Source organism: Mesoplodon bidens (assembly GCF_964165515.1).
Source record: "Mesoplodon bidens genome assembly, chromosome: 13".
NCBI classification, from domain to species: domain Eukaryota; kingdom Metazoa; phylum Chordata; class Mammalia; order Artiodactyla; family Ziphiidae; genus Mesoplodon; species Mesoplodon bidens.
This window is the reverse complement of record NC_138169.1, coordinates 10,903,687-10,918,432: the sequence shown is the minus strand read 5'-3', so window position 1 is coordinate 10,918,432 and position 14,746 is coordinate 10,903,687. Positions and strand designations below refer to the sequence as shown.

General features: G+C 49.5%; 1 protein-coding gene across 1 annotated transcript in view; it reads left to right on the top strand.

The window, feature by feature from the left end:
- Positions 1-8,957, top strand: part of SRRM4 (serine/arginine repetitive matrix 4) — a gene marked incomplete at both ends in the record, with an annotated part of 163,219 nt that extends 154,262 nt beyond the window's left edge. Inside the window, 4 exons of the mRNA XM_081252931.1 lie at positions 501-692; positions 5,971-6,081; positions 6,753-6,890; positions 8,672-8,957. Of these exons, the coding sequence (XP_081109057.1) occupies positions 501-692; positions 5,971-6,081; positions 6,753-6,890; positions 8,672-8,957 (727 nt within the window). The remainder of the gene's footprint in view (positions 1-500; positions 693-5,970; positions 6,082-6,752; positions 6,891-8,671) is intronic.
- Between the last annotated feature and the right edge of the window lie 5,789 nt (positions 8,958-14,746).

Genomic DNA, 14,746 nt, shown 5'->3' with positions numbered 1-14,746 from the left:
TTGTAGCACTAGCTTAAACAGAAAATTTGTATCACCTGTCCTCAATAGAATGCACCTGTGAAAATACATACGATTCAAACAATGTATTTAATTCTGGTTAGTTACAGTTGCCTGCCCAAGGTTCTGAGTCTCAGGCCTGCTCTCACTCTCTTTGGGATATTGCAAGCATTAAAGAGACAGTAAAAACCCACTAGTACCCAACCCGGGCTTTCTCATTCATATAATCAGAGGGACTGAAAAAGACTAGAAATGGATGAAATCGTCCACCATGTGATTTGATCTTACCCATCATGCACCCTGTGGTATGTGTGCTACTCTATCTCTGCTCCACTAACATCCGTGGTCTGGGAAGTCTTTCCAGAGGTAGTAAGATGGGGAAAGGTGGATGGGGGCGGTTCTGAGAGCACCACAGCCGAGGCAAAGTAAGGAGGTGAGTATCAGCTCAAGATGCCCTGGACCAGCGGGCAGGCCAGTGCTAACAGCCATTCTCCCCTCTGCAGAGGATTCCAGTTGCCATGTCTGGAGTGCACCGAGGTGAAGAAGTCCAGTTTGGTCCCACCCACAGCCCGGAGCTCCCCCATGAGAGGGCGCTCCCGCAGCTCGTCCTGTGCCAGCACCCACTCCTCCAGATCCCCAAACCCCAGGGCCTCCCCCAGGTACACCAGGAGCCGATCCACCTCCTCTGGGAAAAGGTGAGTGCAATTTTGACCTTGGCTCTGCAGCTAGTTGAGGTAACTGGAGATGTCGTTTGACCACCAAGGGACAGGAGTGGAACAGATTTGAGTTTGAATGCCCATTCTATCTATTACTCACTGGCGGCCTTGGTTGTCAGTTAACCTGTCTGAGCCTTAGTTTCCTCCCCTGCAAAATGAAAACCATAACAATACTTACCCTGAAGGATTGTTCTGAGGACTCTAAGACACTTAGATCAGTACTTGGAATATAATATCAGTTTTGATTGTTGTTATTGGCATGAGGATCCATTCATGTGTATCAGTTATCTTCTGCTGCATAAAAATTATCCCCCTAGTGTAGCATCCTTATCAATAAGTTTTTCCTTGGTTCTTGATTCAGTGGATCGGCAGTTTGGGCTGGGCTCAGCTGAGTGGTTCTTCTTCTGGTCTTTCTTGGGTTCATGCATGTGTCTTCCATCAGCCAGTGGGTTGTCTGGGGGCTGGCTGGTTTGAATGACCCCAGCTGATTCATCTCTGCTCCATGTGGCCTCACATCTTCCAGCAGGCTTGTCTGGGCTTGTTCACATGGTGATGGCAGGGTTCCAAGAGAGAGCAGTAGTGTGCAAGGCCTCGGCTTGGAACAGGCATGACCTCTTCAGCTGTTTTCTTAGCCACTGCAAGTCAGAGGACCAATCCAGATAGATGCAAGGGACGCTCCTCTTAGTGGGAGGAACTGCAAAATCACACTGCAAGGGGCATGGATACAGGGAGAAGAATTGTGGCCATTTTTTCACTTTACCACTCAATTCTAATAACCCCTGGTTATTGTTTGATTTTCTCATGTGGAATAATGATATGGCAGAATGCAAAGACATGCGATCTCAGGAATTGGAAGATTCCATCCAATCTAATCAACCCACAGCTTCATGGAGTCCAGCTTCCCTCTACAAACAAGAACTTCCAACAGCAACCCAACTATTCCTCTTCTGCAACCGTATCAAAAAACAGTTGCTTACGTAGGTGGTTACCTCAAGACCAGTTCTTTCAAAATAAGGAGGCAAGGAAGCTAACAGAAATATTCAACATGATAGAGTGACATAAGTAGAAGAGCAAATCAGGCTAAAAGGAAAATTGAGAGCAATAAAATTAGATCAGGAGGAAGGCTAAGTCCCAAAGGCATGTCCTACCATTCTCTATGGTTGGCCATCTGTATCTGCGGGTTTCACATCCCTGGTTATGAAAGGCCAGTGTATTCAATATACTATGCCATTTTATATAAGGGACTTGAGCACCTGCAGGTTCTGGTATATGCAGGGACTCCTGGAATCAATCCCCCACAGATACCGAGGGATGACTCTTGTTGCTATGGAGGTGTACTACAAATGTGACTCTGAGCTCCCTGGCAGACAAAGCAAAAAGGGAAATTGTCCCTTTACATTATTAACAAAAAAGATAAAAATTGAACCTGTTGCTATGGAGGTGTACTACAAATGTGACTCTGAGCTCCCTGGCAGACAAAGCAAAAAGGGAAATTGTCCCTTTACATTATTAACAAAAAAGATAAAAATTGAACCAGTTGCTTGGAAGAGCAGTTATTTCTGGTTTTTAAGTATGAAAAATGATTCACATGGCTCCACAGAAAAGGGACACTATGTGGTACAGTGGATAGAAATGCCTGACATCCTTTCAAAGTGTCCAAAAGCATTATTTCATCGTAACTCTTTTTTATAATGTCTCTCAGTATATAGCCAAAGAGCAAGTTGGCAAAGCAAATTTTTCAGGGGCCATAGCTGGACACTGTCCCAGGGCACTAAGACTGGAGGAGCTATTCCTTGTCCACACTCCTTCCATCACGCTGGGCAACATGTAAGGATAGAGTCCCAAGGCGATGGTTATGATGATCACCTAAGAAAGTAGGAAGGGGCTAAGGAACACCTAGGTGAGGGCAAGTCAGAGCAAGACTTCTTTTCAAACTGAAAAGGATAGGAAAACTTTGCTAGCATTCCTGTGAGGGAAAGCTGGCAAAAACAGAGCATGAGAGAGTGTCCCCCCACTACTCATTCCTGTGCCTGTAGCAGACATTACTAATCCATCACAGCCCTCTTTCCCACTGAACACAGACATGGTCACATAATCCCTCTGAACCCTGGCAGGAACTACTGGGAGATCAAATCAGCAATTGTGAGATGAAAATTATTTGAAAGTCTGAGAAAGAAGGGTAGATGTTCCTAGGAAAGTGGTGGAGAAACCAAGGCAGTCGTTCTCTAAACGGGGGAGGCATTAGCAAGAGGGAAGAAGACTGGAAATAGCATAGGGGTTAGTAATTCAGATGCACAACAGTATAGTCTAGCAGAAGTCAGGAGCACTTTGTAGCCAAACAGACCTGGGTTCAAAGCCCTTACCAGCTGAGAGACCTTGAACAAATTACTGGGTGGGCCAAAAGGTTCGTTTGGTTTTTTTCCGTACGATGGCTCTAGTAGCACTTAGTTGTCTTTAACTTGATTCAAACCAATTTTGTTAGAGTGTATGTGACAGCTGTCATGTCAGAGTGCATGAGGGAGGCGATATGGGGATATATGTACATGTATAGCTGACTCACTTTGTTATACGCAGTTATACTCCAATAAAGATGCTAAAAAGAAAACAATATATTAAAATTAATAAAAGTATTAAATATATAAAATAAACTTAAAAAAATAAAGTTTCAAAATTTCAAAACAAAGACATCAAAATCGGTGAATTTTTGTGTAGCCATTTTAATATTGGAGATGGAAGAAAAACAACATTTTCGGCATACTAGTCTCTATTATTTCAAGAAAGGTAAAAATGCAACTGAAATGCAAAAAAAGATTTTCTGCAGTATATGGAGAAGGTGCTGTGACTGATCGAACGTGTCAAAAGTGGTTTGCGAAGTTTTGTGCTGGAGATTTCTCACTGGACGATGCTCCATGGTCAGGTAGACCAGTGAAGTTGATAGCGACCAAATCGAGACATTCATTGAGAACAATCAACGTTATGCCACGCAGGAGATAGCTGACATACTCAAAATATTCAAATCAAGCGTTGAAAATCATTTGCACCAGCTTGGTTATGTTCATTGCTTTGATGTTTGGGTTCCACATAAGTTAAGCGAAGAAAACCTTCTTGACCATATTTCCGCACGTGATTCTCTACTTAAACGTAATGAAAATGTTCCGTTTTTAAAACAAGTTGTGATGGGCCATGAAAAGTGGATACCATTCAGTTGTCTGGAGCGGAAGAGATCGTGGGGCAAGCGAAATGAACCACCACACCAAAGGGTGGTCTTCATCCAAAGAAGGCGATGTTGTATATATGGTGGGATTGGAAGGGAGTCCTCTATTATGAGCTCCTTCTGGAAAACCAAACAATTAATTCCAACAAGTACTGCTTCCAATTAGACCAACTGAAAGCAGCACTCAATGGAAAGCGTCCAGAATTAGTCAACAGAAAACTCATAATCTTCCATCAGGACACCGCAAGACCACATGTTTCTTTGATGACCAGGCAAAAACTGTTACAGCTTGGTTGGGAAGTTCTGATTCATCCGCCACCTTTGAATAAGACATTGCACCTTCGGGTTTCCATTTATTTAAGTCTTTACAAAATTCTCTTAATGGAAAAAATTTCAATTCCCTGGAAGACTGTAAAAGGCATCTGGAACAGTTCTTGGCTCAAAAAGATAAAAAGTTTGGGGAAGATGGAATTATGAAGTTGCCTGAAAAATGGCAGAAGGTAGTGGAACAAAATGGTGAATACGTTGTTCAATAAAGTTCCTGGTGAAAATGAAAAATGTGTCTTTTATTTTTACTTAAAAAGCAAAGGTACTTTTTGGCCAACCCAATACATCATCTCTCTCTGCCTCCGTGTCCTCATCTATAGGATGGGATTGATAACAGTACCTAACCCAGGAAGTGCTGAGGATTAAATGAGATAATATACACAAAACATTAGTTCAATAAAAATAGAACTACCATATGACCGAGCAATCCCACTACTGGGCGTATACCCTGAGAAAACCATAATTCAAAAAGATACATGGGGCTTCCCTGGTGGCGCAGTGGTTGAGAGTCCGCCTGCCGATGCAGGGGACACGGGTTCGTGCCCCGGTCCTGGAGGATCCCGCATGCTGCGGAGCGGCTGGGCCCGTGAGCCATGGCCGCTGAGCCTGTGGGTCCGGAGCCTGTGCTCCGCAACGGGAGAGGCCACAGCAGTGAGAGGCCCGCGTACCGCAAAAAAAAAAAAAAAAAAAAAGATACACGTACCACAATGTTCATTGCAGCACTATTTACAATAGCCAGGACATGGAAGCAACCTAAATGTCCATCGGCAGATGAATGGATAAAGAAGATGTGGCACATATATACAGTGGAATATTACTCAGCCATAAAAAGGAACGAAATTGAGTTATTTGTAGTGAGGTGGGTGGACCTAGAGTCTTTCATACAGAGTGAAGCAAGTCAGAAAGAGAAGAACAAATACCGCATGCTAACGCACATATATGGAATCGAAAAAACCGGTACTGATGAACCTAGTGGTAGGGCCGCAATAAAGACGCAGATGTAGAGAACGGACTTGAAGACACAGTGGGTGGAGGGGAAGCTGGCACGAAGTGAGACAGTGGCATGGACATATACACACACGACCAAATGTAAAGTGGACGGCTAGTGGGAAGCAGCTGCATAGCACAGGGAGATTAGCTCGGTGCTTTGTGACCACCTAGAGGGGTGGGGTAGGGAGGGTGGGAGGGAGGCTCAAGAGGGAGGGGATATGGGGATATATGTAAAGGAGAAACTAACACACCATTGTAAAGCAATTATACTCCAATAAAGATATTAAAAAAAATTAGTTCAAAATCTGGCACATAGTAGAATATATAATAATCATGTAATAATAAACATTTCCTGTGTGCTGACTATATGCCAAGATGCTAAGTAATTTACCCTAATTTACACGTTTAATTTACAATTCTATGGGGTAAGTACAATTACCCCCATTTTACAGATCAGAAAGTAGTGGCCCAGAGAAGTGAAATCAACTGCCCAAAGGTCACACAGCTAACACGTGGCCAGGATAGGAAGAACTCAATAAGGGGAAGTTGTTGATATTATTAACCATCCAAAAGGGAGGGGATTTCATCCTCAGGTAAGGGCTTGGTTCCTTTGCCTGGCCTCCAGAAATAAAAAGGCCTGGAGACCAGCTGAATAAAACGCTGGGCAGACGGGGCAAGCCCGGCAGAGCTCAGCAGGCCCCTCAGAGGCTGTCTCCTCTCTTCCAGGTCCTCCTCCCGCTCTCCCAGCTATTCCTCCAGCTCTGGCAAGAGGAGCCCGCCTAGCAGAAGCTCTAGGTCCCGCCGCAGCCCCAGCTACTCCCGCTACAGTCCCAGCAGGTACCGGCCCCGCCCCCAGGCACTGACCCCGCCCGTCAGACGAGGCCCCGCCTCCCAGTCCCCACTCCTTTGCTCGGATCCGCCTGTCTGGCACCGCCTCCTCGACTCGCTTCTCTGGAGCGTCTCCCAAGCCCCGCGAGTTCCTCTCAGGTCAAGCCCTGCCGGGTTATGGATGGGAGATGACTCAGCATCCTAGTGGTTCCCTTTGCCGTGCCTGGAGTGGCAGTCAGGCCCCCAGTACATCCCAGCGTTCTCATGTACTCACCCCAAACACTCCAACGGCCACACCCCAGCCCTCAGACTCTTCGCACACCTAATACTACCCCTCATCCCTATGTCCATACCCCCCAGTTCTGATTCTTACTCGGCACCTGGGCCCACCTAACAGTCACATCCTCACCCTGCAATGCCCACCTTCAAAGGCTGACACCCCTACACACGCCCAGCTGCAAGGCCCTCCCTGCCGCCCCCCGGGTACCCACCCATCCATGCAGACTCTCCCCACAGCCGTGTCATTTTCCCTCCCACCTCCCTAGAGGCCCCGTGCAGACCCCATCCCAGCCCCAGCGGGGGGTGCAGGGCAAAGGTAAGGAGGAAGTGAGTGCCCCCCTCCCACCGAAAAGCCAGGCCAGCCCCAGCTCCCCAGTAACATCCCCACCGCACCCCTTCAGGGAGCGGGACCCCAAGTACAGCGAGGATTCGCAGCAGCGGGAGCGCGAGCGAGCGCGGCGGAGACGTCGGTCCTACTCGCCCATGCGGAAGCGCCGGAGAGACTCCCCGAGCCACCTGGAGGCGCGGAGAATAACGAGGTGAGACCAGGAGGCACCCACCTCCGCCCTCACTTCCACTCCCTTCCCACCCGCCGGGGTCTCAGACTCTCCCCAAGCCTCCTTGGGGCTGGATTGCACGATTGTGGGAGCTCAGGGACACCCTGCCCCCCATCAGCCACCGAAATGAAGTTTCTGTTCAAAGCCTCGGGCGAGTCAGCACCCTCAGCCACCGTGCGGGCTTGCAAGAAGGGGGCGGGGCCGTGGAGGCGGGGCCTAGGCCGGCGGGGTGGGGTAGAATGCAGTGGCTGGCAAACGGGCGAGCCCAGCAGGAGGAAGCGGGTGTGGCCGGAATCTGCGCATGCAGCTGGGGCGGGGGAGGCGGGGCTGGGCCATAGAAAGAGGTCGGGCCTTGGAATGGGGGCCCAAGCAAGGAACAGAAGCGGGACTTTGCGTGGGGGCGGAGCCAGGCGGTGGCAACAGACCTCTGCCCTTAGACCCACACGCCCGAATGCAAAAGGCTTGAATAGACCCATAGGTAATTATACCCTGAACCAAGTGTAGGGAGGGCAAACAGGATTGTTTAGGTGCCAAAAAGACTGGGAGGGAGCCCTAGTGGGTAAGGGCGGGAGCTGTTTTGGAGAGGAATCTTGGCTCTGCTACTTTCCAGGTGAGCTGGGAAAGTCTCTTCATCTCCCAGAATCTAAGTTTTCTCACCCATGAACTACTGGAGGAAATAACTCCCAGAAGTATCTATCATAAGGATGAAATGAAAAGGGGCAAAGAGGTGTGAATGCAGTTTATAAACTTACATGCAGAACACTAGAACCCACTGTGTTCCACTGTGATGGACTGAATGGTCAGACTAGATGGATAAAGATTCCTGTAACAGATAAAGTCTTGGATGAGAAAGGCCCTAGAAGAGAAGCCTGAGGTCTAAATGGACACAAATTTCTCAGGCCTTGAAATGGAGAGAATGGCTGAATGTTGCCCTAAAAATGGCTCTTGACAATCGGTTGGTCTTCCTCCTGGTCCTCCGAGGGTCAGCTACTCAGTCAAGAGACCCACAAGGATCCCGGCCTCCCATGCCTCCTCCCTGGAGATGACGTGAAGGGGGGAGAAAGAACTTGTGCCCCAGATAGTAAGGCAGGGTAATGGCATTGCCTTCTCAGATGTCTCACAGAACACCCTGCCTTGGCCCGGCACGCAGGAAGGGAGTCCTACACCCACTGCCTTGACTTTCGAAGGTATCCTTGGAATGGACTTGGAGGAAGGCTGAGAGGAAGAGAGTTGCATTTCCAAGAGACGCTCTGGTTTCCGTACTCAACCCCAAAGAGTCCATCTTGTTGAACTCACTCAGTGTTTCCCAAACCTCCATCCCCCACTTTTGCCTTGTCTGATTATTAAGTGTACCATTTACTTAATTTTCTGTAAATAGATGTGCTCTTTTTTTAAGAGGTCCATACATTTATTTCAGAAAGAAACTTGATGCACTGCAGTAAGTGGAAAATCAGCCTCTTCTTTTTGCCATAAATAGAAGGTTCTAGTAAAAATAAAAATAGCAAAACAAAACTGTTGCCAGCTGGAGGTTCTCCCTGAGCCCAGCCTTGCTGTGTTTAAAAAAAAAAAAAAAAGTGAGATTATGACTTTTCAGAACATATCAGCAGTAGCCTGAAAGCATCCCCTTGATGTTCTCAGAACTGCAAGGGAATTTTTTTTTTTCCTGAGGAGCTGGGAAATGTCTCTTGGGACAGTGCCTGTGCTCCCTGGATTGAGGCTGGGAGGAGTCTTGCCCTCATGCCATCTCCCTCTGGTCCCTGCAGTGCCCGGAAACGCCCCATCCCCTACTACCGGCCCAGCCCCTCTTCGTCCAGCGGCCTCAGCAGCACCTCCTCCTGGTACAGCCGCTCAGCCAGCCGAAGCTCTTCCCGGAGCCCGAGCCACAGCCGCAGCCGCAGCCACAGCCGCAGCCACAGCCACAGCCGGACCCGCACTAGCAGCAGCTGCAGCTCCCGCAGCCCCAGCCTGGGCTCTCAGAGCCGGAGCCGGAGCCGGAGCCGGAGCCGGAGCTACAGCTCAGCAGACAGCTACTCCAGCACAAGGCGCTAAGCAAAGGCCCTCCCTTGAGCCAGCTGCCTGTGGTGCCCCTTTCACTCTGCCAGCCTCCCCCACTCCCTGCCCACCCTGCCTTCTCCTTGGTACAGACATTGAGGGCTCCTGGGCCCTGTCCTTCCTGCTCCCCTTGGGGGTGGGAGGAAAAGAGGGTATGGGGGCTTCAGCCTCTATGTCGAGCTCCTAGGAGGCTCCACCACACCACCCTGGGACTCAACTCAGGCCTGAGCATATGGAGTGAACCACCTTCTGTTGGCACAGAGAAATCTCAAAGGTTTGTAAGAAGCGATGGGTCCGTAACTCAAAAGTTTGGGTCAGGCCAGGAAAAGGTAGAGAGAGTTCTGCTCACCCACTGCTGGCAGGCTGCGTACGAAGGCCAGTGGTACTTCTCACACCTGCCCTCGTTCTCCTCTCATTCAGTCTCATGGCTGCATGTGTATGGACCCTGATGGGTGTGAGGGGTGGATGTTAGAAGAGACCAAGGGCAGTTCAGGCCCAGGAGAGGGGTCAGGCCTTTCAGTTCCCCACATAGGCCAGAGCAAAAGCTAGAAGGCTGTTGGGTCCTAGAAAGGGAGACACGTGGGTAGGGGACATGGACATTTCAGTTGGGGGTAGGTGTCGGGAGACAGGAGATGGACTCTCGGCCGTGAGTGTAGAAGCAAAAAGAGGGGGTCAGTGTGCCGCTCGCAGTACCTCCACGTGGTCAGGAAGACGGGACCAGTAGTTTCTAGCCAGGGAGAGGCCACCGCACCGTTTACACAAAATGCCTCTTGGTGTCTCACACGGACCCAGTGACCTCTGAGAACGGACACGGTGGACAGTCAGGACAGCCTGGTCTGCGACCCCACTTCCCAAATTTGCCTCAGCCCTGTTAGCTGGCAGCAGCTTAATTCCATGGGACCGTCTGCTGAACATTCACCAGTGCCGTGGCCAGCTGCCAGCCCCCAGCGCCAGCCAGTCTGGCCTTACCCTCCGGTTGGCGCCTGCCTGCCCCCTCCTCACTGCCCAGACTGCCACACCCTGGATCCTCCCCAGTGCAGCCCAGCACCCACCCACCCTCAGCCTAAGTCACCTCCTTTGCCTTTGAGGAATTTTGCCAGGATGGGGCACAGCAGCTCAGGTTTGGGGGAAAAGATCCAAATGCAGCGAGTCTAGGGGAAAGGGGCTTGGATGCTCCGCAGCTCGCACTGGTTTCTGGAGTTTCTTATCAGCTCGGGAAAGCCCTACCTTCATTTCTGCCCTCGCCCCACTTTCCCCCCAGCCCAGGGCTGGGCAGCGAGGGTAAGCTGATCTCCAACACACAAATACCACCAGCTGCTTCACCCATGGAAGGCCCTGAGAACAGGGGCATGAGGGAGAAGATCCTTAAAATAAACTCTTGGGCATCCCCCTCACCAGCTGACTGGCTTTCTGGAGCCTTGCCGGTGAGTTTCCAGTTTGTGGTGGCAACAGCAGCAGGACAGGGCGTGGAGGGAGAGGGTGAAAGGGACGGTTCCCGGCTTTGGATGCTGGGGCTTTGGGAAGCAGAAACCAAACATTCTTTATCCCTTACACCCCAGTGTGGGGGGGGGAACATTTGAAAAAAAAAATCCTTTTTCTTGGAAGCAGTGAAATCCTCCCCCCGGGTCTTTCCCATCACATCAGCCCGTGGGTCCAGAAACTGCCCTGCAGCCAACCGGAAAGTCCTTCCTCCACTGGGAGAGCGGGGCCAGGCGCCAGGGCGGCAGTGGAGGACCTGGCTTTTCCACGATGCCCTCTGGCCCAGAGCTGGGCCCCGCCCGCCAAGACTAACGGATGCCAGTGCTATCTCCGCAGAAGGCCTGATGGCACATGCCTGGGCCAGGGGCAGGTGCCCTGCGAGGGCATGTACAGCAACTGTAAATAACCCTCTTCCCCGCCCAGGAGTCCAGACTGGACTCCAGTCTCCATGGAGACAAAGGCTTTCTGGAGCCACAGAACCTCCTTAGCAGGACAGCAGTGAGAGACCCAAGAGCCGGTCCCCCGGTCCAGACTGCCTTCATTCAAGCAACTCTAGGGGATCATTTTTGCCGGGGGCTCCTAGCAAACCTCTTATTTATCTTATTTATCTATTTATGGTTATGTATGTATGTATTTATTTATTTATTTATGATTCTCGCTCAGTTGCCGTTAGCAGTATTCAAGTATTTATTTCTATGGAGAGGGGTGTGTGTGTGTGTGTCTGTGTGTTTGGGGAGGAGGGGGAACTTCTACAGTATTTTTGTGCATCTCTCTTTTTTTTCCCTCATGTCTCCATGGATGGGATTTGAGAGGCTGGATGTGGATGGGAATGTTGGCCTTTTCCCTGAAGGGGAGACTCACAGAGCTTCTAAGCTTGGAACATCCTGGAGGTGGCCCGGAAGCACTGCAGACCAAAGGTTCAGGACTAAGTCCACGTCTGGTGAGGTTCAGGCCTGCGCTCCAGCCCCCTGCCCCCCAGCTACCTAACTGAGGTACACCAGAAAGATGAAAACAGTCAAGAGGCTTACGAGCTAAGGTGCTGACCTGACATGGTAGAGTCACAGCTGACATGGGGGTTAGAGTCTAAAGTTAGTGTGTAAGGCAAAAGCTGCAGAGTCTAAATCACCTGTGAAAGTTCTTTCAGGAGGCACCCAGTGTGAGACAGATGTGCACATCTTAATCTCACCCTTGTTCCAGGGCACACAGTTAGCGGGTGAGATCATATGCTCTTCTGAGCCTACCTAGTTGGTTTCATGTAAGTTACACTTGCTTCTGACTCCCCCTTAGCTCATTTCTCCCCATCCCCTGAGAGCTCAAGGCTGCTCTGTGGACAGCCTGCCTTGTGAGGAGGTTATCAGCCATCCTGGGAGAGACACACAAACCCAAAGCAAAAGCCTTTTTCTGTGATCTCAGAAGAGAGCACACAACTGTTTCTGAAATTAGAAAACAAACAAACAAGATGAAAGGAGCAGCCGGAGGTTCCCACCAAGAAGGTCATTTTGGAACCTGTCCTGGGCACCAGGATCCAGAGGTCTTGACCAGCCCTGCCTCTCTGACCAGCTAGCAGTGTCTTCTGGCTGCTGGCTGGAGAGGACTCCTGCCCTTTCCAAAGTCGCTCTTCACTGCCTTGACATGGCCAGCTTGCCTGGTCCAGCTTTGGGTTTGGTGAGACTTTTGCAACATCCCTGATTGTTTCCCTGGCAATGTGACTTTGCTCTAACCCAAGCAAGGGAGTACCCCTAGCCTGGGAACGTTTGCAAGAGCTTCAATGCCTCCTGGGAGAAAAATCTGTCCCCTCCCTGTCGCTTGGTGTGTTTCTCGAATTTCCTTTACATTTCCTTTTTTTCCATCTAAAAATAAAACTGTTTGGGGGCACCGGTAAGCCTTGTTTAACCAGAACCCCCAATCCCTGGCACTGCTGTTCCTCTGCCTAATTCACCTTCATTACACTTCTGCTTCCAGGGAATAAGACAGATTGCCTGAAACCTGCTCATGGTGAGGACTTATTTTTAAAAGCAGGATAGAAAAAGGGAGGGAGATGTGGTTTGAGGTCAAGCAACATTCAGCCCTTCGACCTTCCTGCTATGGATAAGTCCCTAGATGAGTGGAGCTAGGCAAATTGCTTCCTTTCTCTGGGCCAAAGTTTCCACCTTTGAGTAGTGGAGGAGTTTTTGAGATACAACCCTAAACGTTGACCTGAGGCCTGGGCAATTCTTCAAAGACAGCGTGAGTTCACTGAGACTTAGAGAAAAAAGGAAAACATCCACAGACATTTTTAGGAGGTTCTCAATCATGAGAATAAAACCTAAAAGTAATATGTGAACTCCCTTCAGTTGATTCAGGAAAGCTAATTCAAATCCCCCACCCAGGGAGGGACATTCTAGTTCATCCAGGTTGGACTGCATTCCTACCTCCACGTCTTCCCTTCTTTGATGGAAAGTCAATCTTTCAGAAGCAAAAGATAAAAAAATAAAACAAATTATGATGTTTGAAAGACACGACGGTCTCAGTCTCAGAGACCCCCCCATCTCTTCATTTACTTAGACCCATCTTCCTTTCCAAAACGCTTTGCTTGAAGAGGCCAACATTTGGGGTGCTCCCAAAGGTTTGAAAGCACATTTATTTCTTCTCGAGTCCCACTTGCATCTTTTCTTCTGCTGTATTCCTTTCCACGAATATTCAAAATAGTCTCAGGTGCATGTGTCTTGCTTTGTTTTCTTCTCCAGCTGAATAGAAAATTTTGTCTGATTAAAAAGAAAGAAAACAAAAAAGGCTCCTCAAACCACACCTCCTCTTCCACTAGCCAGCAGTGTCCAGCTGAGGAACTTAGTTAGGGTAGATGTAGTGTCATCAAGCAATGCTTTGTTGCGACCTCTTCCTTCTCACTTCTGCACCCATGAGCCAGTGATACTGATGGAGTTGTTGTCTCCCCTCTGTCTGTGGCTGTTGTTTTGGGGTTTTTTTGTTTTGTTTGTTGGTGGTAGTTGTTTTGCATTGTAAATACCATGATGGGGATTCCTCATCAGAACGTGGCTTATTTAATAATTTATTTCCTATTTATTGAGCGGTATTGGGAGAGGTGAAGGACCACCTCTTCTCCCGAATTGCTATTGGAAATCCGTCCGCCTCTCAGCTCCGGGTGCGGCTGTCTGCAGTGGGGGGTGCGGCTGTCTGCAGTGGGGACGTTATCGCCCATGTAATGAGTGCTAGAATCACCCAGCAAATTGGAATTGGCGGAAATGGAGGTTTCAGTCATACAAATTAAGCTCAAATGGAACTAAAACACTGCTTATCTCCAGGAAATCCTCATTTAGATGGAAATTAATTGAGGAATGAAACGCTTGCGCACAGACTTCTATTAAAAAGTCACAACTCCTTGAAAAAGAGAGAGAGAACAAAAAATTGTAATTCCTTTTCTGTGGCCAAGAAAAGCTATGCCTCATCTTCTAACGAGCTGAGCCAAAGAGATGGGAACAGCATTCTTGTGTGGTTCTCTTACCTGTATGTGTCTGTCTGGGTGAAATGGAGTGGTTCTCAGGCCTCAGTCTTATCATCTGTAAAATGGGGCTTGGCCTAAGTGTTCTTGGCAGGGTGGAGGGGAGGGGATTCCAACTCTGATGCTGTGAGTTCCAAACTGTCAGATATAGGGTCCCTCGTGTTTTCTGTAGGTTGAAGGGCCGGAAGAAAATAAAGAAGCAGGGCATGGACTTCATTTGCAGGGTGAGGTGGGGGCAGCTGAGTCCTGCAGTCAGACACGGTAGACCTCCAGGTGCTGCCCCCTGGGAACTCTTGTGGCCTGGGTCAAAGCCCTCTGTATGAGCTTGAACTTCTCTCCAAGCCCAGCCATCCCGTGTATTCAAAGGAGAGACCAGGATGGCTTTGCCCGTGCTCTGGATTTCACGTGTCAGGCCATGTTTGGTACAATTGTTCAAACAAGCCAGTGACACAGGTCATATTTCCACTTTTCAGATGAGAAAACTGAGGCCTGGGAAGGGGGAACTGACGTGCCCAGGCTCCCTTGAGCTCCGATCTGCCTGACTCCACACCCCACCCATGCTCTTCTCGGTAGCTCTTTCTTGCCAGGCCTAGGCTGTGAGGACTTCTCTGTGTGCTGTATCTTTTCTCTCCCAATACCCAGCTGTTTCCTCCAGCGGTCATTGGCCAAGGACCTAGTAAAATCTGCCACATCAGCCCTGGGGGCTTGATCCACATCGGGGGCTGGAACTCCCACCTGGAAAACCCCAACCTGGGGGACCCACCACCAGCCCAGCTCAGCCTGAGCAGCCGGCCTCTGCTGCCCACATCAG